At 41.6% G+C, this 25,268-nt stretch overlaps 1 protein-coding gene and 1 long non-coding RNA gene across 2 annotated transcripts; both read right to left on the reverse strand.

Moving 5' to 3' along the window:
• Positions 1 to 232: 232 nt before the first annotated feature.
• Positions 233 to 8,043, reverse strand: LOC129354808 (ribonuclease inhibitor-like). Its single transcript, XM_055024353.1, has 3 exons — positions 7,277 to 8,043; positions 1,612 to 1,791; positions 233 to 744 (listed from the first exon to the last, which is right to left on the reverse strand). Exons 1-3 carry the CDS (start codon positions 7,885 to 7,887, stop codon positions 522 to 524), a joined length of 1,014 nt encoding a protein of 337 aa, XP_054880328.1. The 5' UTR covers positions 7,888 to 8,043; the 3' UTR covers positions 233 to 521.
• Positions 8,044 to 16,845: 8,802 nt separating this feature from the next.
• LOC129354837 (uncharacterized) lies at positions 16,846 to 22,002 on the reverse strand. Its single transcript, XR_008605203.1, has 3 exons — positions 21,874 to 22,002; positions 19,966 to 20,006; positions 16,846 to 16,925 (listed from the first exon to the last, which is right to left on the reverse strand). It is a non-coding gene; the product is annotated as an uncharacterized LOC129354837 (long non-coding RNA).
• Between the last annotated feature and the right edge of the window lie 3,266 nt (positions 22,003 to 25,268).

Below are 25,268 nucleotides of genomic sequence, written 5' to 3' on the forward strand. Positions count from 1 at the left end.
CAGAGCTGAGACCAAATAATCACAGCTGATCTTTGACAAACTGCAGTAATTCAACCTGAATAAAGAATAAAAGATGTGAACCAACAGGATGCAGGTTAAACCAGTCCAACAGAACCAGTTAAAGATTCTCATGAATATTAATGCCAACAAGCTGCTGCTCCAATAAAGACCTGCTGACTTCAGAACCAGAACCAGAACCTGGTACTGGGTCATGATGTGTTGGAGGATTTTAGTCAGTAAAACCATTCCAGGTTCTGATCAAAGTGTTGAAGCATCAATCATTGATTATTGATTTGTTCCTGTCAGATTCCAGGAATTCACTTTTCTAGACTGGATGACCTTTGACCTGCTTGACCTGAGGGGGATTTCTACACACTGGGGTCCGAATGCTGTCCTGTTCTGACCTCAGATCAGCAGGTCCAACTCAGTTACACAGAGAAACTAAATTAAACTCTGGATCCAGGAACAAACTCAGAAAATATTGATTAGATCAGAAGAAATGAACTTTGATTGATGATCAATTATATAGAATTATTCACAGAAATATCAATAATTATATCATTAAAATACATCAATGTCTCCAGTCTGCAGCCTTCAGTCTGTAGAAAACCACAGAGATCCTTCAGTCCAGAATCTTCCAGGTTGGTTTCGATCAGGCCCAGTTCTGTCAGATGGGTCGGGTTGGACTTCAGAGCTGAGAACAGAGACGTCCAGCTGGTCTCTGAGAAACTGCAGTCAATCAATCTGAATAAAGAATAAAAGATGTGAACCAACAGGATGCAGTTAAAACTGAAATATGAACAAATAAATAATAAAATGTATAAATTAATTTCCCTGAATGTAAAAGAAACATGATGAACTGATTCTAACATCTGATCCAGTCAAACTGGTTTAAAGAGTCCAAACCAGCAGAACCAGAACATTTGATCAACAAAGAAACTCAAAGTTTTCTATCAGCCTGGATGAGTTGAGCTATTTCTGCTGGTTCCTGATCATCAGACCCGACTTGGTAACTGGATCAGAACCAGTCAGGTTCTTCATTAATGGCCTTTGGGTTCCTATTAAAGCTGCTGAAAGCCAATGGAGGCCATTATTTCCTCAGGAGACGGTTCCTCTCTGACCCGGCCCAACAGAACCACAGCCTCAGGACAAAGCTGAGGAACCTGCTGCTGCTGCAAACCTCACTTTCATTCATTGCATCTAGATTTGCTTTTCTACAATCAGTGGTTTCTTAGACGTTCATTAATGAGGATTTGAACTCGTCAGTGTTTGTGGCTCTGGAGGATCAACATTTCATTCTGATGTAAAGAATCAGAAATAAAAGCATCTGAATCTTTACCAAACTGAAACATCTCCATCATTCATTCACAGCATTTCAATTATTTTACTCATTTTGTTCATCAAAAACATTTTAAAGAGAAAACTGAAAAACAAAGTTCAATAATCTTAAAGTCTGAAATAAGAAAATAATTAATAAGGTCAAAAGTTTTAGAGATTTTATTCTGATGATTAAACATGTTGTTTTAAAATAATATATATTAACATTAAATTGATTAACTATTGATTAAAGAGTCAATAAATGATTTTATTGAATAAATAGAGAAAACAAACCCCAGATTCTTCACTTTACTGACTGAATTCTCCAGGATCTCAACCAGATGATTCATATCAGATTCTCCACCTTTATATATGTTGATCTGATTTATTTCCAGTTCAGTCAGATTTGGGTTGGACTTCAGAGCCGAGGCCAAAACTTCACATTCAGCCTTTTGGATCGAACAGCCACCAAGTCTGTGATTAGAGAAGAAATAAATTCAGTTCTAATGAAATCAATCTGGATCATAAACAGACTAAAATATGATAACAGTGATGTCATCATCTGATCATCATCTGATCAATATCTACTGAGTTTGACCCACAGAGAATCTGTGCAGTTCCTGGTTAAAGTCCAGGTTCTGGTTCTGGTCCAGGTTCTGGTTCTGGTCCAGGTTCTGGTTCTGGTCCAGGTTCTGGTTCTGGTCCAGGTTCTGGTTCTGCTTCTGGTCCAGGTTCTGGTTCTGGTTCTGGTCCAGGTTCTGGTTCTGCTTCTGGTCCAGGTTCTGTTCTGGTTCTGGTTCTGGTCCAGGTTCTGGTTCTGGTTCTGGTCCAGGTTCTGGTTCTGGTTCTGGTCCAGGCTTCATGTCCTCAGACCTTCAGCTGCAGTCAGATGTTGAAGATCTTCTATCATCAGTGAAGGAAAGTTCAGTTTCTCTGCAGCAGCTGATGAAGAGGCTGACTGAGCTGAATGAAGGAAACGACTGGAGATGATGGAGAGGAGGAGGAACTGCTCACAGCTCTGACTTGGACTAGACCGTTTAGACCAAGCAGGAAGTGAGTTATAAATGAAGTGAGCAGAACAGGAAGTCCAGCTGCTCTGGACCTCTGGCATCTCTGGGTTTGTTGAGCCAATATCTGCTGCATCATCATGAATAATAGTAATATATTGTATAGAAACATGTTTCCCAGCAGCAGGTTATTAAATGCTGCCACAGAGGAAACTGGGAGCAGAACAAACACATGATGCTCCAGTTCTGTCTCCGTCCATCTGCTGGATTTGATGCTTTAACAAAGTAGAAAGTGGACAGTCGTCAACCTGCTGCAGCTAAAAGCTTCACGTTGTTCTGGTCGTCCTGCAGAGCAGCAGCAGAACCGGTTCTGCTGCTCCTTCCGGTCTGAACCGTCTGGACTGGGTCAGAACCGGGTCCAGGTGACCCAGGATCTGCAGATGATCCTCATTAATATGTCTGCACACATTGAGATGAGACAGACTGATAAACTCTCAGTCCATCAGTCTGATCTACTATAGTGATGATATGGATCATGGTGGACAGAACCAGAACCAGAGTGTTTGGGTCCATTTTTCATGATGAAGCAGTGAAATTTCTCCAGTAACTAGAAGATGTTGGGATCCATTTTCTGCTGCATGGTTCATAGAGAATCTCCTGATTCAATGTGTTGACAGTAAGTAATGATTATTAGGAACATTTTGGACTCAAAGTATCAGATATTGATATGAAACTGGAACTTTCACTGAAATCATTTTCTGGTCTCCAGCAAAATTAAAACGTCTCAGACAGCAGAGGCGGAGACAGAGGGGTGGCAGGGATTGCATTTGCCACCCGCAACAGAGACCTTGCCACCCTACTGCCACCCCACTGGAAATGGTCATTTTAAAATATACTTATGAGATCGGCAAAGACCCGGGCCGGACCCAGGACGGACCCGGGCGGACCAGGGCCGGACCAGCGCCAGACCAGGGATAGACCCTGGCCAGGAAAGGGCCGTACTCGGGCCGAACCTGGGCCGGATCCGGGCCGGACCAGGGCCGGGCCACGGCAAAACCAGGGCCAGGAAAGGGCCGGATCCGGGCCGGACCAGCGCAAGACCAGGGCCAGACCAGGGCCAGATCCGGGCCGGACCAGCGCAAGACCAGGGATAGACCCAGGCCAGGAAAGGGCCGGACTCGGGCCGAACCTGGGCCGGATCCGGGCCGGACCAGGGCCGGGCCACGGCAAAACCAGGGCCAGGAAAGGGCCGGATCCTGGCCGGACCCGAGCCAGACCAGCGCAAGACCAGGGACAGACCCGGGCCAGGAAAGGGCCGGATCCGGGCCAGACCAGGGCCTGGAAAGGGCCGGATCCGGGCCGGACCAGTGCCGGACCAGGGCCGGACCCGGGCCGGACCAGCGCCAGACCAGGGCCAGCACAGGGCCAGATCCGGGCCGGACCAGCGCAAGACCAGGGATAGACCCAGGCCAGAAAAGGGCCGGACTCGGGTCGAACCTGGGCGGGATCCGGGCCGGACCAGGGCCGGGCCACGGCAAAACCAGGGCCAGGAAAGGGCCGGATCCGGGCCGGACCCGAGCCAGACCAGCGCAAGACCAGCGACAGACCCGGGCCAGGAAAGGGCCGGATCCGGGCCGGACCAGGGCCAGGCCACGGCAAAACCAGGGACGGACCCGGGCCAGGAACGGGACGGACCCGGGCCAGTAAAGGGCCGGACCCGGGCCAGACCAGCGTAAGACCAGGGACATACCTGGGCCAGGAAAGGGCCGGATCCGAGCCAGACCAGGGCCTGGAAAGGGCCGGATCCGGGCCAGACCAGGGCCTGGAAAGGGCCGGATCCGGTCCGGACCAGGGCCGGACCCGGGCCGGACCAGCGCAAGACCATCATTTGTATATGGACCCCTGTGATAAAGCCTTGCTCACCCTTTGGCCACCCCTTGAAAAAAGTCGAGCTCCGCCACTGCAGACAGAAACAGTTTATATTAAAATCCTGTTTTATGAATCATGTTTGGTGGATGAATCATAAAATGTGACAGATGAGAGACGTCTGATCATGCAGAGTGTTTCTGACTCCATTCGGGTCATGAACCAAAGAAACCCTGTGGAGAATCAACAATAATTATAGTTTATTAATGACACTAAATTTAACAGATTTCAGGAAAAAACGACTCAAAGATGATTTGAACCAGAACAACACAGAGGATTTTTCTCCCTGGATTTTATGGGACGAAGCAAAAACTTTAATTATCTGGTTCTCTAACGAGAAAGAGAGAAATGTTTAAAAGATTAGAAAACTAAAATCTCTACAAATACAACGTATGGAAATAATAATAATAACAAATCAGAGAAACAAGGAGAAACTGTTTCTATGAAACCAGATGGAGGAAAAGGATAAATTTATTCAACTCAACTATTATGGAAATAGATCAAAGCAAAGAAACTGATAGCAAACTAATAGATTTATCAATAAATTAAAATCCAACAGATAAAGACACCGATCTCTAAAACACATGAGAATCTGTTGAATGATCCTCCACTCAGTTCTGCTCTCAGCCTCATGCAGTTTTTGCTGCTGCTCTGGATTCACCATCGATAGGAACAGATCAAAATCATCCACAAACAACTAATCACTGATCAATAAAGTCATTAAAGACTGAAAGGGAATCAGACGGCAGGTGAGGAGGCGACCCGGCAGAGCGGCTGCTGAAGGATTGATTAGATCAGAACTTTGTGGAGGGGAAACGCCGCCATCTTGGATCAGAGCAGAGATGTCAGTGATTCCTAAACCTGGTAAAGATGAAACTGGATGTGGTTCATAAACCAACATCAGTTTGAAACATTGATTACAGGATCACTGCAGCAACACTGGATAAATATTATAATCCCAGGAATTACAGACACAGATCAGATTTAATCTGGTTTTATCATCAACATTCAAACCCATGACAACGTGGGCTCCTGACCTCACAGGTCAAAGGTTAAACAGAATCAATAAAGTCATTTAGATGCTGAAAAGGCTTTTGATTCAATGTGTTGGAAATATCTTTATTGAGCTCTGGACAGATTTGGCTTTAATAATCAGATTATAGGTTGTTTCAGTCTGTATGAATCACATTCTGCCAGGATTAAGATTAATGTGGATTATCAGATTCAGGAAAGGGTCTGTGGCCGAGGCTGAACCCTCATCGCCACGTTGCTGCTTTTATTGATCCATCAGAGAACAACAACATTATGGGAGGAACTATTAAGGAACAAGACCAGACGATGAGCTGCTAACGCTAACTGCTAACGCTAACTGCTAACGCTAACTGCTAACGCTAACTGACCCAGAGTTAGCCGACCTGATAGCACAGGATGCTACGTCAACGATGGATTATAGTCAGATGGTTGATTCTGGTCCATAATCAATGATCAATCAGCAAACAATCATCCAATTCTAGTCAGAACCAAAGTTGAAAATGTGTCAACGAATCATTTGAGGTTGAAATTAATGAATCAAACGCCGATAACTGATCAATATCTGTTATCGGCAGATATTGATCGAGTCAATATCTGATCTATATTAAATCAATAAATGCTTTCCCAACTCCTCTTCAGGTCTTTGGTTCTTGGTTTAGTGAAACTGAACTGGATCTTTATCAGCATTTGGACATTTTTAATGAATTTAATCAACTTATTTTTCAGTGTTTGTGATTAATGGAGGATTGAACCAGTTATTGATTAACTTTAACCCCTGTATATATTGTCAATAATTGTTCCAACTGCAGTTCAAATCACCTTTTGCTCTATTTTTCTGTCTCTGGTGTTAAATCAATCCTGATTTGATCTTTAGGTTTTCTGATAAACACTTTATTTTAAAAAATTGACTCATTTTTACCACGAGCTGCAGCATCATAAGTGCTGCAGCATAGTGCAGCATTTATGATGCTACAGCATAGTGCAGCATCATAAATGCTGCAGCTTGATAGCTAAATGTAACTGTATGTGTCGACTAGCATAAGATAAATATTCATGAATATTCATCATTAACTTAGCAGTGAGTGTACATCAATCAATCAGATTGACTGATTGATTGATTGATTGATTGACTGATTGATTGATTGATTGATTGATTGATTGATTGATTGATTGATTGATTGATTGATTGATTGATTGATTGATTGATTGATTGATTGAGTGTACATGGGGAACCGAACGCTTTGTGTTTGTTCTCAGACCTGTAACCAGTTCCCTACTTAATATTTCTGCTTGTTACAAAACGTCTCTCTTGCTCTGCAGAACCTGGTTTCTTTAGCAGAATGCTCTCACAGTCAAGATAAGCAACCAGCAGCTTCTGCATGCTGAGTTTTTAAATTAACACCACAAAGGAGCAGCAGACACGAACAGACAGTCAGTTTGACACAAACTTATTTTAATCTCATCAGAGAACATGTGAAATTTCCTCCCAGAATGTTTTAATGTTTTCCTGGGCGAATAACATGCAACACTGATGATGATGATGATGATGATGATCATCAGAACATTCACATTAGACTGGAAGGAAATAATTAAGGAAATTCATCCAGTGGAGAGACTGACTGTCATGAAGACTTTCTGCTGATCAATAAAAATATTGGAAGAGAAGAAACCTGAACCTGGAACCAACTGGAGGATCAATGTAATCATCTAGTTTTATTGTGAAAGTTCTCACTTTGGGTTTTATTGTTTTATTATTTAATTGTCTTTGTTCAACAAGATACTTTGCAGCTTTTGTTAGTGGAGGTTTGAATGTTCAAAGTATTTATATTTCTGAACTATAAAACAACAAAATATAAAGTTTATGAAAAATAATCCAGAGGATGAAGGAAGTAGATAAAGAGCAAAAACATCCAGAATCAACTTGAAGACAGAAGAAGAAACAGGAGGACAATAGAGCTGAATCAGCATCACACAATGAAAACATCTGGACTCACCGAGCCTTTCTGCAGTTCCTCACAGCTGGAACCAGTCTCCATCGTCCTGATTCTGATGTGTTGTACTTCTCCAGGTCCAACTCATCCAGAACCTTCTCTGACATCTGCAGCATGAAGGCCAGAGCTGAACAGTCAGTCTCTGAGAGCTGCTGCCCTGAATCCAGCAGCCGTTGGATCTCCTGATAAAATGAGACGTCGTTCATCTCCACCAGACAGTAGAAGATGTTGATGCTTCTGGCAGGAGAGATTCTATCAGTGTTCATCTCCTTCAGGTTGGTGATGATTCTCTGGATGGTTTCTGGTCTGGTCTCTGTCTGACCCAGTAGATCTTCTAAGACTCTCTGGTTGGACTCCACAGTGAGACCATGAAGGAAGCGGACAAACAGGTCCAGGTGGCCATTTTGACTCCAGAGGGATTTCTCCATGACTTTCTTCATGAACTCATCTAGAGATGTTTCTCTGTATTCGTATCCCAGGAACGTCTTGATCTCCTCTGACTTCCTGCTGGTGAAGCAGTGGAGCATGTAGACTGCAGCCAGAAACTCCTGGATGCTCAGATGAACAAAGGAGTAGATGGAGACGTCGCGTGTCCCTCTCTCTCTTTTAAACATCTCAGTGAAAACTCCTGAGAACAACGCAGCATCTTGGATGTTGATGCCGCACTGTGTGAGATCTTTGTCATAGAAGATCAGGTTTCCCTTCAGCAGCTGATCAAAAGCCAGTTTTCCTAGAGACTCAATCAGCTTCCTGTTCTCTGGACTCCAGATAGATTTCTCTTTTTTCCTCCATCATACTTTTCCTCCTTGATTTTGAGTTGAACCAGCAGGAACTCTATGTACATCTCAGTCAGAGTCTTGGGTAGTTTTCTCTCTCTCTGGTCTTCATCACATCCTCCAGAACTTTAGCAGTGATCCAGCAGAAGACGGGGATGTGACACATGATGTGGAGACTTTTGGATTTCTGGATGTGGGAGATGATCCTGCTGGCCTTCTCTTCATCATCTCTGAATCTCTTCCTGAAGTATTCCTCCTTCTGGGGGTCAGTGAACCCTCTGACCTCTGTCACCATGTCAACACACTGAGCAGGGATCCGATTGGCTGCTGCAGGTCGTGGTTATCCAGAGGAGAGCAGAGGGAAGCAGTTTCCTCCTGATGAGGTTTGTCAGCAGAACATCCAGTGAGCTGGACTCTGTAACATCAGTCAGGATCAGATTGTTCTTGAAATCCAGATTAAATCGACTTTCATCCAGACCATCAAAGATGAACAGAACCTGGAACGATTCAAGTTTCTGATTCCTTTGGTTTTAGTGAATCGTTCATGAATCAGTTCTAATAAGCTGAACTTTTTCTCTCTCAGTAAATTCAGTTCTCTGAAGGTGAATGGAAATATGAAATCAATGTTGTGGTTGGTTTTGCCTTCAGCCCAGTCCAGAGTGAACTTCTGTGTTAACAGTGTTTTCCCAATGCCAGCCACGCCCATGGTCATCACTGTTCTGATTGGTTGATCTCCTCCAGGTGGGACTTTAAAGATGTCTTCTCTTCTGACTGTTTCTTGTTTTCCTGGATGCTGTTTCAATCTGTCTGACCTCATGTTCCTGGTTGACCTCTCTAGTTGACCCCTCTGTGATGTAGAGCTCAGTGTAGATCTGGTTCAGATCGGTTTTATTTCCAAGTTCAGCGACGCCTTCAGAGAGACTTGGAACATCATCTTCAGAGACTCTTTAAGGTCACGTTGACACCGAATATCAAAATCTGAAAGAAGAGACAAAGACAGGAGATGAGACATTTCAGCTGAACATAAGGAAAACAATAATTTTTATATTCTCAGAGACGATTTATGCATCACCTTTAATGAATGAGAAAAAAGTAAATCAATAAATAACCTCAAATTGTTAAAATTTCTGCATGGTAAGAAAAACCATAAACTTGGTTCTTACTGAACAGAGCTGATTTGAATTAGTTGTGATCATTAAAACTCTTTCACGGTTTTTTCTGGTTGAAGGTTGAACCAGACTAACAGATGTGATAAAAGCCTTAAGATGAAAATTTTAAACATTTTCTTTTGCACCTAAAGCTAAAGAGATTCTCAGTAACACATACGCCTCCTCTGATATTCTACGTAAATGTTTTGTCTTTGAACACATCAATCATCTATCCTGTAGTGACCATGCTGCAACCACTAACCACCTTTCTATGATTGTATATATGCTCATGCCTTCTTGGAATATTTACATCAATGTTGATCTGAATATATTCAAGATTTGAGTTTGTTACTCTGAGGAACAGAAAGCAATAAAAAAGAGAGAAATGATGCGACTGTGTCAGGGTTCTGTCGGAGCTGCCATTTGCACAAACATGAAAGACCAAACTATGTAATATTTTTTTTTTTTGTAATATATTTATTGTTATCAACAAATGAACAAAACTGCAGGACAGTTATCAAAATACAATGAAATCCGGATCGTCGATCAGACCGTGATGACCAGTTGGCGTAGGTTGACACTGGAATTGGGATCTTCTATATTGTCATCATCAGTAAGTGAGTCCAAAACAGATCGCAGTTACAAATAGATTCCAGATCACGACTGTCCTTATGTATCCAGAAAAATAGACAACACAAACAGTGATACCCCAACCCAACCCACCCCAGGTTATTAAGGATAGAAGATAGAACAACAAATAGATAGATGGGGAAACGGAAAAGAAAAAAAAAAAAAAAAGTAAATAAATAATAAAAGAAGGGTTAATATGAACAAAATAAAACAAGTAAGAACTAAATAAAATATTCAGCTCCTTCGCAGACTGCTGGAAAATGAATGCATCAGGGTGCATTAAGTCACTTGTGCACCAACCGGGAGGCCCCCACCACTGTCACAGAGCAGACGTTAGCCTGCACTAACCGTGTCCAGTGGTATTACTCAAATGTTCAAGGAATGGCCCCCATGTCCCAGCATATCTGGGTACATTATTATCGAGAGTGTAGCGTATTTTTTCAAGGTGTAAACAAGAAGCCATGCTATTAAGCCAACATTTAAAGGAGGGAGGTGAGGCAGACTTCCACTCTGTAAGAATGACACGTTTAGCCACAACCATCCCAAAAGCGAGAGCCTCTCGAGTAGACAAGGGCAGAGCAGAGCAGGAGTCAGATACCCCAAACAGAGCAAACAAGACAGTCCAAAGGAATCTGTTGTTTGTACGCAGTTTGGTAGAGACAGAATATGTCAGACCAAAAGGTTGTTAAATAATGGCAGTGCCAAAATTGATGTCCAAGAGTAGCCTTAGGGTGTCCACATCTGTCACAAGTACTTGAATGACTTGGGAATATTTTATTCAATCTCGCTTTAGAGTAGTGCAGACGATGCACCACTTTAAACTGGATTAGTTGCAATTTGGCATTAATGGAGCAGTTTTTTATCCCCAACAGCACACGGTCCCAGAGCGCAGTGGAAATTGTAACTCCCAAATCTTTGGACCAGGCATCTCTGATATGAATGGACGACTCCGGCTTAGAGAAAACATTCACAAACAGTGAGATTAGATGTCTGGAGGTGGGGGGTTTAATAAGAAGATCATAAAAACATGTTGCGCTGAATGCTGATTTGTGCTTAAAGCAAGTTGGTTTGCAAACTCCTAGCTTGCAAATAGCGAAAACAATTATTTGGGGACAAATTGAATTTAGACTGTAGCTGAGGTATGATGCGATCTTTTTGTTGATAAAAGATCCTTGAGAGAGGAGAGGCCCCTGCCTGACCAGAGTTTGAAGGCAGGATCCAAGAGGCCCGGTTTAAGCAGGGGTTATGACACAAGGGGCATAAATAGACAAGTTGGGAGTTTCAAGACTCTTTATTTGTGTCAATTTTACTGAGTTCCAAAGTATGAAGTCAGACGTGAGCCTCTTGAGGGGGATATCTGGTTTAGAGAATAATATTGCAGGCAATGAAGCAGAAGTTTGTAGTAACAAGTTATGAGATTCAATCTGAGGCCAGCCAGGGAGGGAGACGGAAGGAGTCCCCGCCTCGGCAGATGACGTCCCAGAATGTCCAAACTCTGGCATTGCGGCCCAGTAGTAGTGCCGAAAATCGGAAGGCCAAAGCCACCCTCCCATCTAGATTTCTGCAAATGCGCTTTAGAGATTCGGGAAGGTTTGTATGCCCAAATGAATGGCATAATCATTGAGTCCAATGTATTAAAAAAGGAAGAAGGAATAAAAATTGGAATATTTGGAAGAGATAAATAAACTTAGGAAGTACAACCATTTTGATAATATTAATACGACCAATTAATGAGAGTGGGAGTAACCGCCAATTGTCAATCCATTTTCTTAGCTTAGAGAGTAACTCTAAATAATTTAATTGGAATAGTAACTTGGAGTTTACGGGAATTTTGATACCGAGATACATAAAGTGGTCATGGGCGATTTTTAATGGTAAACTATTCAGAAAACCAGAGTCAAGTCCGTTAGACAGAGGCACAAAGACAGACTTATTCCAGTTGATTGTGAAACCAGAGAGCTGCCCAAAGCTCTGCAGCACTTCGAGAAGCGGTGGAAGAGAGGCTCTAGCGTCAAGCAATGTCAAGACTACATCATCCGCATATAAGCCTATGACGTGCTCTAGTGTACCACATGTGATACCCGTGATAAGTTGATTAGACCTGATGGCAGCCGCCAAGGGTTCCAAAGCCAACGCAAATAGCATGGGAGACAAGCAGCAGCCCTGCCTAGTGCACGTTTCAGTACAAAGGCAGTGATCTGTCTCTATTGGTCAAACACCGAGACCTGGATGAGCATAAAGCATTTCTATCAGAGACAGAAAACCTGTGCCAAAGCCAATCTTCTGAGAACAGCGAACATGTATCCCCACTCCACACCTGGTCGAAAGCTGCTGAGCATCCAAAGATATGACTGCTGAGTGGTAAGAGCGTGAGAATACATAATGTTGAGTAGTCGTCTTGTGTTGGAAAAAGAGAATCTTTCTGGAATGAATCAGATTGATCTGGATGTACAGAGCACTGATGTGGGAGGACAGTCGGTTAGCTAAGACCTTAGCAATAATTTTCTGATCAGAGTTAAGCAGGCTCAAGGGGCGATATGAAGCCACATTAGTAGGGTCTCTGTCCTTTTTAAGTAAAGACAAATACTAGCATCATATAGAGACTCAGGAAATGCCCAACCTCCACGGAAGACCTGACCATACGCAGTATGAGTGGCGCCACCACGTCAATATGAGTCTTGTAAAACTCGATACCAAAGCCGTCAGGACCGCATGCCTTTCCACTAGGAAAAGAGCGGATTGCTGCCCTTATCTCCTCCAGAGTAACATCACCATCTAGTTCCAGCCTTGCGGCATTTGTAAGAGTCGGAATGTCCAATGGTTGAATAAAGCGTGCGATATCCTCTGTAGATGCAGTTGTATTGGAGGCATAAAGTTTATTGTAGTACTGAAAGAAAGTTTTGTTTATTAGCTTATGATCTGTCAGAAGCTGGCCTGATGGAGAGAATATCTTATTAATGGCTCGCTCGGCCTGCATTCCCTTCAACTGCCTGGATAGTATTTGATCTGCTTTGTCCCCCAGTTCGAAATACCTCTGACGCAGCCTCTGAATATCATCCATGACCCGCTCACCCAAAATACAGTTATATTCATACTTTAGATTCACAATCGAGGTAATATGTGGTCTGAATTGGCGAGGAGTGTGTCTTCCAGTGTGGTTATTTGTTTCTCAATTTCCGCCAGACGATTACGTCTGACTCTCTTAAGATTGGATTGGTATGATATAATATCACCTCTTATCACAGCTTTGAAAGATTCCCAAAGTGTGGAATCCGAGACAGTGCCATTATCATTGTAAGCCAAAAAGTCTGAGATCTTATTAGAGACAAACTTGCAAAAGGAGCTGTCCAAGTACAGGGAGGGATTAAGTTTCCAATTGTACTGTGCTCTTTGGGTATCAAAATTAAATTCAACTGACAATGGTTCATGATCAGAGATGAGAATAGGGTGGTAGGTGATTTGAGAACACGGGGTAATAAGTTTGAGTCAGCCAAAAAATAGTCAATTCTTGTTGAGGATTTGTGCACCGAGGAAAAAAAAGAATATTGGCTCTCTATGGGATGTTGATGCCGCCAGACATCAACCAGATCCAAAGATGCTGCTAACTTGGTTATAACCGATGTGGACTGCGATGGCGAGGCAGGTTTAGGAGAAGACCTGTCGAGGACAGGGTTGAGGTAGCAATTAAAATCACCCCCAACAATGATCCTATATTCAGTGTGTTCCGCTACAAGATTAAATACTTTTTTATAAAAGTCTGGACAGTCAAAGTTAGGTGCATAGATGTTAAGAAGGGCCAGGGGGACAGAATTAATGATGCCAGTAATAAGAATGTATCTCCCGAATGGATCAGTAACCTGTGACTTAAATATGAATGGAACGGTTTTAACGGATGAGAATGGCCACTCCTCTCGCCCTGGAGGTGAAGTTGGATTGATACACACACGACACCCATGATGTCCTCAAACGTCTCTGTTCCGTAGGTGAGATATGTGTCTCCTGCAGGAACACAACATCAGCAGACAGATCCTTCAAGTGAGAAAAAACTTTGCCCCTCTTGAGCGCCCCACCCACACCCCTGCAGTTCCAGGTGATGAAGGTAATCGGATTCATAGCTGGCATGAAAGGAGCACCGTCAGAGAAAATTCAGAACGGTGGACAAAAAAGTGTTGTCTGAGCTGAATAAGGGAGAAAAAGAAAAGGAAAAGAAGAAAGAAAGGGAGAAAAGAGAAGAAAGAAAAAAACACCCACCCACTCGTCCCTCCCCTCCGTGCCCCCCATTCTAGAACTAAGTGACCAAATACCGAACCAACCCCCTCCCACTCCCACCGCAATGTAAAAACAAACAGTGCTTCCCTTAAGCTAAGGGAGGCTGCTGGGAGCTGACCCGAGCAGTACACTACGGGAACTACCATAACCACTCCTAAATAGGGAGCAAGAACCCGGAGATCTCCAAAATACAATGAACAGTACAAATAAAACACCTGGACAATTCTAAGTTTCAGATTCAGGTATATAAAGACCACAAGGGGATATACAAACTAGTGAGAATTCAAGCTAACAAGAAGTTAAGTACTTTATGTATACCGGAATGACCTCAGAGAATATAACATACAAGGAAACATAACCAAACCTATTGTGCTTTAAGGTACAGGAATTTACAATTTCTGAACAAGTACAACCAGTGAGCCTAGGTTGGGACATCTGCTGCGGCCGAGATGGAATCAGCGAAATGTTCAGCCTCCGCCGGGGAGAGAAAAGTCTTAACTATGTTGTTGTGTACAACCTGCAGCTTGGCTGGATAGCGTAGCGAGCACTTAGCGCCCGTGTCGGTTAGCTTCTTCCTCACGCTGTTGTAGGCCATCCGTTGCGCCACGACTTCAGCTGTGTAGTCAGGAAAGATTGACACACGGGCTCCGTTGTACATCAGGAGTGAATGCAAGCGGCTGAGTCGCAGAATGTTAGCCACGTCTCTGTCGTTGTGAATCTTTGCGATGATGGCGCGTGGTCGCTCCACAGGTGACGGTTTCGGCCTAAGACTACGGTGAGCGCGGTCAATCTTGATGGGCTTGACAAAATTATCCTTTCCGAGTACCTCCGGTAAGAGCCGTGAAATAAAGTCAGTAGGGCGACCTTGTTCTGCACCTTCCTTGATGCCAAGCACCCTTATATTACATCTGCGGGACCGACCTTCCAGATCACTTAGCTTCTCTCTCAGCAGAGCGTTAGCATCCCGGAGCTGACCACAGGAGGCTTCGAGGGCCGAGATGCGGCCATCATCAGACGACATGGCTTCATCAATGGTGTCGACTCGCTCTCTATCTCCCGTCGTTGAGTTTGCACGGCGGAGAGAGAAGATTCAATAGTGTTGTAACGGCCCTCCATTGTCTTCTTTAGGTCATCAATAAGATCGAAAAGCTTAGCAACTTGCACCCCCTGAGCTGTGATAGCACCTAGGATAGCTTCGTTGCTAGCTCCGTAACTCGGCTGGGCTGTCTCCTTCTGTGCGCCGTCCTTCTTCCCCATTTTGAGAGAGAAGAGTAAAAAAAATATTCCCAATCTCTTGAAGAAAAACAATATTGAATAAAGGGCCAGGTGTATTATGTTAGAGGCGAAGTTTGGGAGATAATACGGAGCCTCACAAAAAAGCGCCTACTCCATTGCAGCGTCCCTACAATTCCAGACTACGTAATATTAACTGTTTTTGTTGGAGAATAGAAAGGTGGCTAAACTCTTATATTTTATATATATATATACACGTAAAGGAAATAACGCACTCCAGACTCAGGTTCTTTTGCTGCTTCAGGCCATGGCGAGTTGGGAGATTTATCATTCTTACATGGACATGTCTTACAACTTCATCAGTACAAAAAACAAAAATCTCATATTCCTAACATCACCCTTTTTTATACAATCTCATCTTTTCTGATGTGAGTTGGAAAGTTTCAACCAACAGCATTACAACCCTTGACTGATGTAAGGATCCTGGCAAGTCCTAGACTGATTGTGTGTTGGACCTCCTTAAGAATATTTGGGACCTCTTGACCTCAACATCTGCTCCATTTCAGATTGGCAGAATAAGCCAATTCATCACAGATTGGTGTTCTTATCTGTCCAAACCACATCTTTTCCCAAGTCACATTTGGTCCAACTTTGCGATTCGTATGCGAGGGAAAGGAGAGCACCAGGTCAGTTTGACCCAGGGCGGTGCCAAGAATCCTTTCGCAAAAACAACTCCATAAATAGTATTTCCTCTCTCACATTTTTCCTTTGGATGTAAAGAAATGAAATTCACAAGTGGCTATTGGTTTACATCTTCTTACTTTATGACCTAAATTCAAAAGGGCTTTCAAGTGTCAGAATGTAGTTATATTTATACATCATCATAATCAGCTGATCTGAGTTTTATCATTATGTTTGGCTCAGCAATGAATTTCTATAAAACAATTTCTATTTGAGCCCAACAGAACCAGAACCTGGAGGTTCTCCATCGCTGAGTGTTGATGCACCACAGCTGCTTCTCTTCATTTTGAAGTAAATCAACAGAACCATTCATTTTATCTCTGTTGGCTGTACAAGTTGTACAAAACCTTTTCATCAAAAAATTTCATTATAATCCATATTAACCTATGAATTTCTAAACTTGAATATGGCATAGTAATTACATATTCAAATGAATTTAGTTTTCATTGGTTTCATTAATATTCAACAAGCTGAACCGAGAATCCATTGTCTTCAGACATTCAGCAGATTAATTTATTTAACTTTTTTTTTTGTGGTGACAAATTGAAATCTTGTCAACTCAGGCTGTCTCACCTGGACCAAAGGAGTCAGAGGACAAACCCAGCTGGTTGGACAGAGTCAGATCCATGTGATGAAGATGTTTGATCATCAACCTGCAGGCTCTCTGTCCTTTCTTCATCACAGCATCTATGGTGTCGCGGGCCTTGTCTGCACTGGTTTGGTTCTTCTGCAGTATATCTTCTATCTCCGAATGTTTAAAGACCCCATCTGATAGAAGACCATCGAGGAGCTGAATCAGGATTTCCTCAGAAACTTTCTCCACAAACTCAGGGCAAACCTTGAACAGTTTTTCCTCTGCAGGCAGAAACAGAAACAGGATTAATTTACATCTGAGAGACAAACCTGATGAAGATCAACTCTTCCTGTTGCTCCATCCAGAGATTCTCCTCAGAGTCTGTTGATCAGCTCCTCAGGTCTGAACCTGCTGTTGTGTTTCAAATTTGTTTCAAATTTGTATTATAATTTGTACATTTATCTTGTGGACATTTTTTGAACAGGGTCAAATTAAATGAATAGTTTATTAAGCCGAGTTACAGAGACATAAGTTCCAGTTACACCAGCTGGAAAAAGTCAGATTCAGTTGAAACAACTGACCACAAAAAGACTTTTAATCCTTAAATGTCCAAATCTCAACTAAAGACGTGGATCTGGAAGGAAGAAGCTCTGATTGGACATGTTCAGTCTCACCTGGAGTATGGCTGCTCTGATTGGCTGTCGGTCCAGATCCTGTTCTGGGTCGTTTCCCACACTGGGGGCAGCTGGTCCAGCCCGGATCCATCAGAACATTCTGACCCAAAGCACAGCAGGATGGAAGCTCCTCCTCACTAAAGCTGCTCTGTGAAGACATTTCCTCATCACTGAAATATTCACTAGCAACAGGCTGGAGCTGAACATGTTCAGTTCTGCTCTCCATCTGTGGTTCTGTCCTCTGAAACACAAACATGTTGTATTCAGATCATCAATCAGTGAGAAACTGAGATAAAAACCAGAGAAGAAGCTCTGAACACAAACTGCTGCAGAGAAGCAGAAGGTTTAAAGCTCCAGAATGAAACATTCAGACTATTTATTGGGTCAAACTCAACATTTTCTGGGTCACAGCAGAACCTGCAGAACAACAGGCTCATGTTCCAGTTTGATGGAGCTGATCATATTATATTTCTAGGAATTATTCCACAAAGTTCTTCTGTCGTATCCATTGATAAAACTCCAATACCCAGAATGCACTGCAAAGAGTCTCACTGCTGCCATCTAGTGGTAGAAGGTGGAGAGCAGAGGATCAGAACTAAAGCTGTTCATCTGGTCTGAAGAGCCGATGTGGATCATGAAAGACCAGAACCCAAGAACCGACCAGGAAGAAGAACCTCAGAACCAGAAGTCCAGCCCAGTCCTCTGGAGCCGCTTTGACCTTTGACCTTTCTGTTTGGAGCTGCTGAGGCTCAGTGGGCGTGGCCAGGTTATCAGCCTACCTGGATCAACTGGACCCAGTGTTCCCAGTATATAAACTGGACCATTGCTCTTCACATTCTTGGTTGGTTTTGTTTTCATGCAACATTTTCATCATTGATCATTCAGACCTTCATTCAAACTCTGATTTTTCTGACCAACATCCTTCATGTTTATTCAGCTTTAAATTAATTTACAATAAAAAATACTTTTTATTCAAACACTGAGATCAACCAGTTAACATCATTTATATTTTATCTCTATAGATTCACATAAATCAATTAGAAACTGGTTTCTTACTTTCTGTTTGATGATCTCGATTCATTACTGAATTCTGAAGGTTTTCCTTTGGACCGGTCACTCCTCATAGATGGACTGATGGATCCTGGAGGTTCTGCTCTCTCCTTCTTTTGATGCCGATATTCCATCTTCTGGACTTCTGGAGAGAGAAATCAGAACCAGTCATTCCAGTGATCCAGTCCCAGTAACTGTCCTGTGAAGCAGAAAGCTGGTTCCCATCATCAGAGGAACCAGATTCCAGCAGGTAACATCTGGTTTGAATTGTTCTCTCCTTCAGTCCTTCATGACCTTCTGATGTCTGCTGGCTCATCTCCTCACAAACATCTGCAGAACTTCTGAGTCCAGGAAGGAAATTAGAGATAGAACTGAGTTTAAACCTTTTCAGGTCTAAACTGGAATCATGTTTGTGTCTTTACTTTGTTTCCTTTAAAGTGAATAAAATAGAAACTAAACCTGTTAGTGTCTGTTCTCTGGGTTCTGACCCGATCAGCTCTCTGTCTGTAGGACCTACAGCTGAGATGGTCACACACACACACACACCACACACACACACACACACACACACACACACACACACACACACACACACACACGCACACACACACACACGCACACACACACACACACACACACACACGCACACACACACACGTTTGTCAGACTATCTTTGTGGAGACTTTCCATTGACTTCCATTGATTTCTACTGCCTAACCTTTACCTCATATTACATAGCTGAACATTTTTAACTTGCTCTCACGCCTACAAACATGCTCTATTGGTGAAAATTTTGATCGTTGCATCGAGTGTCAGCTTCCCTACAATCTTTTGAAATTGCTCTGGGGTTTTCTGTCAAGGTCCTCCAGAGCGTACTGGTGTCACTGGGATATCTTGGGCTCCTAACTATTAATTTTCATTCTTTTGTCAAAAATATCAGCACTCAGTGCATAACATTTCTCTCTCATCGCTGCTATTACTGTGAGTGAGGTACAGATACAAATCACGGTACTACTGAATATGAGAACTGGCCTTCTCATTTACTTGAAACGGTTTAGGATCGGTCTAATGGATCCTAAGTGGAAGCAGCTGTTTGCTTTTTCAAAATAAAAGACCAGTTTTGTTTCACGGGATGTTTCATCAGCATGGACCAGTTTATTCTGAGGCTGTGAATGTGTTCAGTTTTTATCTGTGAACTGAACTTTAAGGCAGTTCTAGGTCAGAAAGAGGAGTCATGACCTCTGTCTGACCTATTGGTGAAAATATCGACTGATTAACATTTTCATCACTTTTCTGTCTTTTACTTTCAACAAGTTTTTAATCTCCATCTCTAAGCTTTAGCATCTCTGTCACCAAATGTTGGGATAAAAGACAGAGACAGCCTTTGATAATAAATTAGTAATAAATGATGTGATTATTGGATAAATTTTTATCTTCAGGTTTCACAGAAACTCAGTTTCCAGCAGAGCTTCACTGAACAGGAAGCATGAAAACAATAAATACTCTGAGGCTGAGGTTCATCACATGGCAGCAACACGGGCTGTGATTGGTCAGTTTGTTCCTTCATGATGGTTCATTTCTGCTTCTGATCACTTACTGAAATCCTGCTGGACTTCCTGCTGCTGCGCCATCTTTTATCTGGAAAACATGAAAGATTTATTATGTTTCAGGCTTTATTTCATAAATAATTAACTTTATCTTATGCAGTTGGAATGGAAACTAAAAGTACCCCAAAAGTATTTATTTAAAACACACAGCACAAAGGTCAAAGGTCAAAATCTTGCCACCAATTGAACTGGAAATATCCGTCAGTGGAATAATTCAATAATTCAGACTTACTATTAAGGGTTTGTAAAAATGATTACTGTGGTTGAACCAATAATTCATCAGATATTAGCTGAATTAATAAAAAACAGAGTGAGACTCAGAAATAGAGCGACGGTCGGAGTGGAGGAAAGTTTTCTTGGTTTTTAAGAAGCTCAAACATCTGAGCTTTCACAAACAAACCTCAGATTTTTAGTTCACTTTTTACTTGGAAGGTCAAAATGTCAAAAATAGTGATGGGTCCAGCAACACGATGTGTTGGCGCATACATGAAGCCCTTAGACGAAACATCGTGTCGGTGCGGTTGCTTTCATCCAGTCACATGACCAAGAGGAACTGAAATGACACTGAGGCGCCTAACTGTGTTTATAAGGAAGCAAATCTGTCAACTTGATGCATTTCCAAACTAATTCTTGATCTTTTACGGTACAGCGACAACTATGAAACCTTTCAAAGCAAACAAAAGGTTTTGTAATTTTGACCATTTTGATCTTAATTAGAAATAAGGAATTGGTTTTCACTTTGTCGTTGTTTCATCCGGTTCTTTCCACTTTCTACTTGATCTATCTGAATCCAAATTCAGCTGTTAGTTTACTTTCATATTATGCTCTGCAGGTTTAGAGTTGCACATTTTTGACAGAAATGACTTATTTCAATAAATTCACCTTCTCAATGCTGAGGCATCACAGGGCATCAGAATGAATCCCAGACACACCTGGAGAAACTCAGGTATATAATCATTCTACTAATTACTCAGTGGCTTTTATAAATATTTCATATAAATGTATTGTTTACTTCATTTTTTTCTACAGTAGAAGTTGTGTCAAAAAAGCGTAACAAACTAAACTTCAAAATATTTGAAAAACTTTTTTTCTTTTTTATGAAAATTTGTGAAGAAACAAAAATAAAAACACTCAGTCTTTAAGCATCCTCATTCCAAACACATTCAATTAAATTTTCACTTTATGGTCCATGTTCACTTCATTTATTGACTGAATCAAAGAATATCAAATTTAGAATCTAAGATTTAGAATTTAACTGATGACATAATACAATTTATAATATACAATAAAATACCATGATTTAAGTCTTATTATATAGACCAGGTCATGAAATATGTCTGTCAACTGCTTTGCCTGTAGGGATGTTTAATGTCCAGCAGGTGTCACTATTGAGTGACACATTATCAATACAGTTTTGTAAAGGGGTGGAAACGTTTCATGACGCGTCATTTACGCATCACTATTGAAACAAACAAACAAAAAAACAAGACATTTGATCCAAAATGGCCGACTTCCTGCTGGGTGTGCAAACGGGTCCAATAGTAATTTTTATTGTTCTGATGGTTTGACGTTTTAACTCAGTTCAGGTCTAAATAACAGCAGTGGATGTTTTTAAAAAACTCTAGGGGGCGCTGTGTTTATATTTCACCATAATCACTTCTTACTGATCAATAATTGATTGAAATGTGATCAGCTGTCTTCTGGCTCCACAGACTGATTCAATCTGGAGAAATCCTCCCTGATCAATAAATTATGACTTCATATTGAAATATTTTCATCCACCAACCAGGAACCAGATATCTCAGCAGAACCAGAACCAGAACCAAACCAGAACCAGCAGCTCAGAGAGAGAAACCAGTCAGGACTGGAAACCAGAAGAATGTGGAGTTAAAACTCACCTGATCAGATCTTTGCTTCTCCTTCTGTTCACACAAACCCAGTGGGAGCGAACTGGAGAACCGGACCGATTCTCCAGAACTTTAATGGGACCCACCTGAGGCTCCGCCCCCTGACAGCAGAGGTGTGTTCACCTGTTGAATAACAAGAAACCAGGAAATAAATGTTAAACAACAAGTTCACGTTTAGGTTTAAAGCTTCTTTAAGTTTGAAACATATCAGGATTTTAATCAATATTTTATTAAATTAATGGAGATTTTCAGTTTCATCTATAAAGAAATTTAACAAATAAAAGTAATAATAGTTGCTGCTTGTTATGATCTGAGCCAACAGAACCAAGAACCTTGAAATGTTGATGTGTCTCCATCTGACATGTTCATATTAAATACAGATTTTATTCATTTATTTAATCATGTTTAATGTTGATGATTTTCACCTGATCCTCCTTCATTGCTGAACATAAATGTCTTTAATCTTTGTCTCTTTTAGCCTGGAGGCTTTAAGTTGTTCAACTAGTTTGTCTCAAACGTTTCCAACGAAAGTTAAAACCTCCTGAACAGGTTTTAAGTTGCTGCAGCCGTTCACTGGAAGATGTTTATCAGTTTCTGTCTCTGCTGTGCAGGAATGTTTCCTCCTTCATCAGTTTGTTCATTTAGTTTTTGTAAACTAAATGATTTGCTCTCTATTGGTGCCTGGTTCTGGTTCTGGTTCTGATCAGAAGATCTGGACAGATTGATGGTTTCCAGCCTGTCAGCTCTGCAGCCTCCAGTTCTTCATCCACCAGTTCAACCAGTTTGAAACATTATAACCTGAGCAGCAAAGAGAGGAAACCATTTTAATTACTGCAGATTAAAGGTAAAAATAATCGTGTGGCAACACGAGTATATGAATCGACTCCTCTGCCCCTTCAAACCAGGGTGACCAACAGGTGTCAACGCCACGTTGGGAGTTGCACCCAAGAAACTTGGTCAGTAAGGCACTTAAGGTTCGTAAACAACGAGAACAAAACTTTATTCCTCCATAAAATAGTTAATATCATTGATCCATGTTTTAAAAACAAAAATTAAAGAACCACAATGGGAAGAGATTTGCATCGTACTGAGGTTTACCAGCCCAAATGTGGGGTCCTGGTTCCTAAAACAAAATAAATCACCGAGCTCTTGTGAACAGACACTTGATCGTGAAGAAATCCCAACACTGGTCACTGCACATCACACGGGTCCAGGCCCCTGATGCCCCCCCACCACCCTTACTGCCTTCAGCCTGGAGACAAGAGGATGGGGTCAAACAAAGCAAATTTAATCAAAAATGATAAACCCAGAAACCAAACCAATAGTTGAAAACAAAGCAGGATATAAAAAACAAAAAAACAAAGCAGCAGGGCCTCCAGTGAGCTGCAGCAGCTTTATGTCTGAAATGAAGTTAGATTAATAGGAGAGATTTAGAAAAATGGCAGGAGGAAGAGGAAGCCATTGTCACCTAGCAGACCTGGATGACTCCACCCCGACCAGAGAGCTTCCAGCCAAATGGCAGGAGGATTCGATTGCCAGTATGTTTAATATAGAAAATAATTGTCATTTCATGTTATTGAACTGCATGAGTACAATATAAACTACTGAGCCGTTTCTGTTGCCAAGCTGAACTGGGGAGGGTAAATTACAGCCACACCCCACCATCAAACAGGAGACTTCAGGCAGCTTCTAGATTTAAACTATTTGAATTATCCAGCTCAAGTTACAGGCCTTATACAGAAGGAGAAACATTACTTACTGATTTCAGAGTTTCGACCACTGCAAGTCAACCAGGTGACCTTCCACTGAAGAGAGTCTCCTTTATGCTCACACTGATTATGAGGCAATAGGTGCCACATGTCCTCAATCCTGAGGGCAGGCTTCATTCTGCTACAATAATAATGAAAGACAACATCTAAAAATGAAACATTACTGTGTAAAAGTTTTAAAGTCGTCTGTTTGATTCAATCTTGGTGTAAAAACGTCTTTTGACTGTGATCAGCTTTACAGGAACATTATTATCTCCTCTGCATCTCCACTGTATTGATCCAGATATTAATCAATGATCTGGCAGAAGAAAAAGACCAGAAAGGAGGAAATAGTTTTTATCATCCAGTAACTTGTGGATGTTTGTGTTAAAGTTTCAGTCAGTCGGATCCATCCAGTCGTCTTTCACTACATGACCGACTTCAGTTCCTGATCCTGTTTAAAATAGTTTTTGTTTACTTTTAGAAATAAAAAACAAATGATTAATAAATTACAAACATTTCAGAATAATTCAAGAACCCTGGCAGGAAGGTCAAAGGTCACCATAGACATTAATTAGCATTAGCATTAGCTAACATCATTCAACTGCTACACATTAATTATCTTTTTAGCTCTGATGCTAAATTTTGGCCAGAAAGTTCATTTAAAAGTCAAATAATAATAATAATAATAATAATAATAATAATAATAATAATAATAAATAAGAATCTGAAACATAGTCCACAACATTTTTTAAGTTTAACATTTTCCTAAATGGCAAAGATTTCACAACTTTTTCAGTTTCTAATCTTTTTATTTTTCATTTTATCTTGGTCTTTCCATGATGATTCTCACCTGATCCTCCTTCACTACTGAACATAACTTCTTTAATCTTTGGCCTCTCTTAGATGGAGGCTTTAAGTTGTTCAACTAGTTTGTCTCAACGTTTCCAACGAAAATTAAAAACCTGCCAGAGTTACAAACAGGTTTTAATTTGCTGCAGCCGTTCCCTGGAAGATGTTTATGAGTTTCTGTCTCTGCTGTGCAGGAATGTTTCCTCGTTGCCAACATGCCTGAAAAAAAGGTTCAACCTCCAAACATTAAGATCCGTCCAGCAGGAACCTTTTCTGATGTGTCATAAATGGAAGGTGAAGGTTTCAGATCAATGTTAATCAAACTAGTAAATATCATTTAACACAAAATTCCTGATGCAGGAATTTCCTGGGAACACTTCAGGGTGGGGTCATAAGGTCGTCCATCAGCGGCCCGCTGCGTTTTTGGGTTAAAATATTACAAAGTTTTGAGTGTCATAATTCAGAGGAGGGTTGTGAAGCCCTCTCTGATTGTTTTACTGATAAAAAGTGAATAATCTGTTTCTCCTGATCTTATTGTTCCTGACTCACCTCAGGCTCCGCCCTTCTCACTACAGTACAACAGTATCAGCCCGGCAGGCTGATGAAGCAGAGGAAAACCTGACTTCTAGTTCTAGTTGGTCTCTTGCTGCTCTTGGTCTGGTCCCTCACTAGGAGCCAGTGACTAATAACTTCAGCAAAACACATGAGCTTCTTTCAGTCAATTATTTCTTAATATTGATTAATCATGCAGATTATTTCACTGATAACATTTATAACATTTACCCA

The sequence above is a fragment of the Poeciliopsis prolifica genome, unplaced genomic scaffold (assembly GCF_027474105.1).
Source record: "Poeciliopsis prolifica strain line A6 unplaced genomic scaffold, Auburn_PproV2 SCAFFOLD119, whole genome shotgun sequence".
In the NCBI taxonomy this organism is placed as follows: Eukaryota; Metazoa; Chordata; class Actinopteri; order Cyprinodontiformes; family Poeciliidae; genus Poeciliopsis; species Poeciliopsis prolifica.

What these genes read in the sequence shown, in the direction of transcription:
- LOC129354808 (XM_055024353.1), bottom strand. Translation starts at nt 7,887, where the DNA reads ATGTTTAAAAGAGAGAGAGGGACACGCGACGTCTCCATCTACTCCTTT. An exon ending in AGGAACTGCAGAAAGGCTCG is followed by an intron (nt 1,792 to 7,276) that starts GTGAGTCCAGAT and finishes CTCTAATCACAG; the next exon opens with ACTTGGTGGCTGTTCGATCC. An exon ending in AGTAAAGTGAAGAATCTGGG is followed by an intron (nt 745 to 1,611) that starts GTTTGTTTTCTC and finishes TTCTTTATTCAG; the next exon opens with ATTGATTGACTGCAGTTTCT.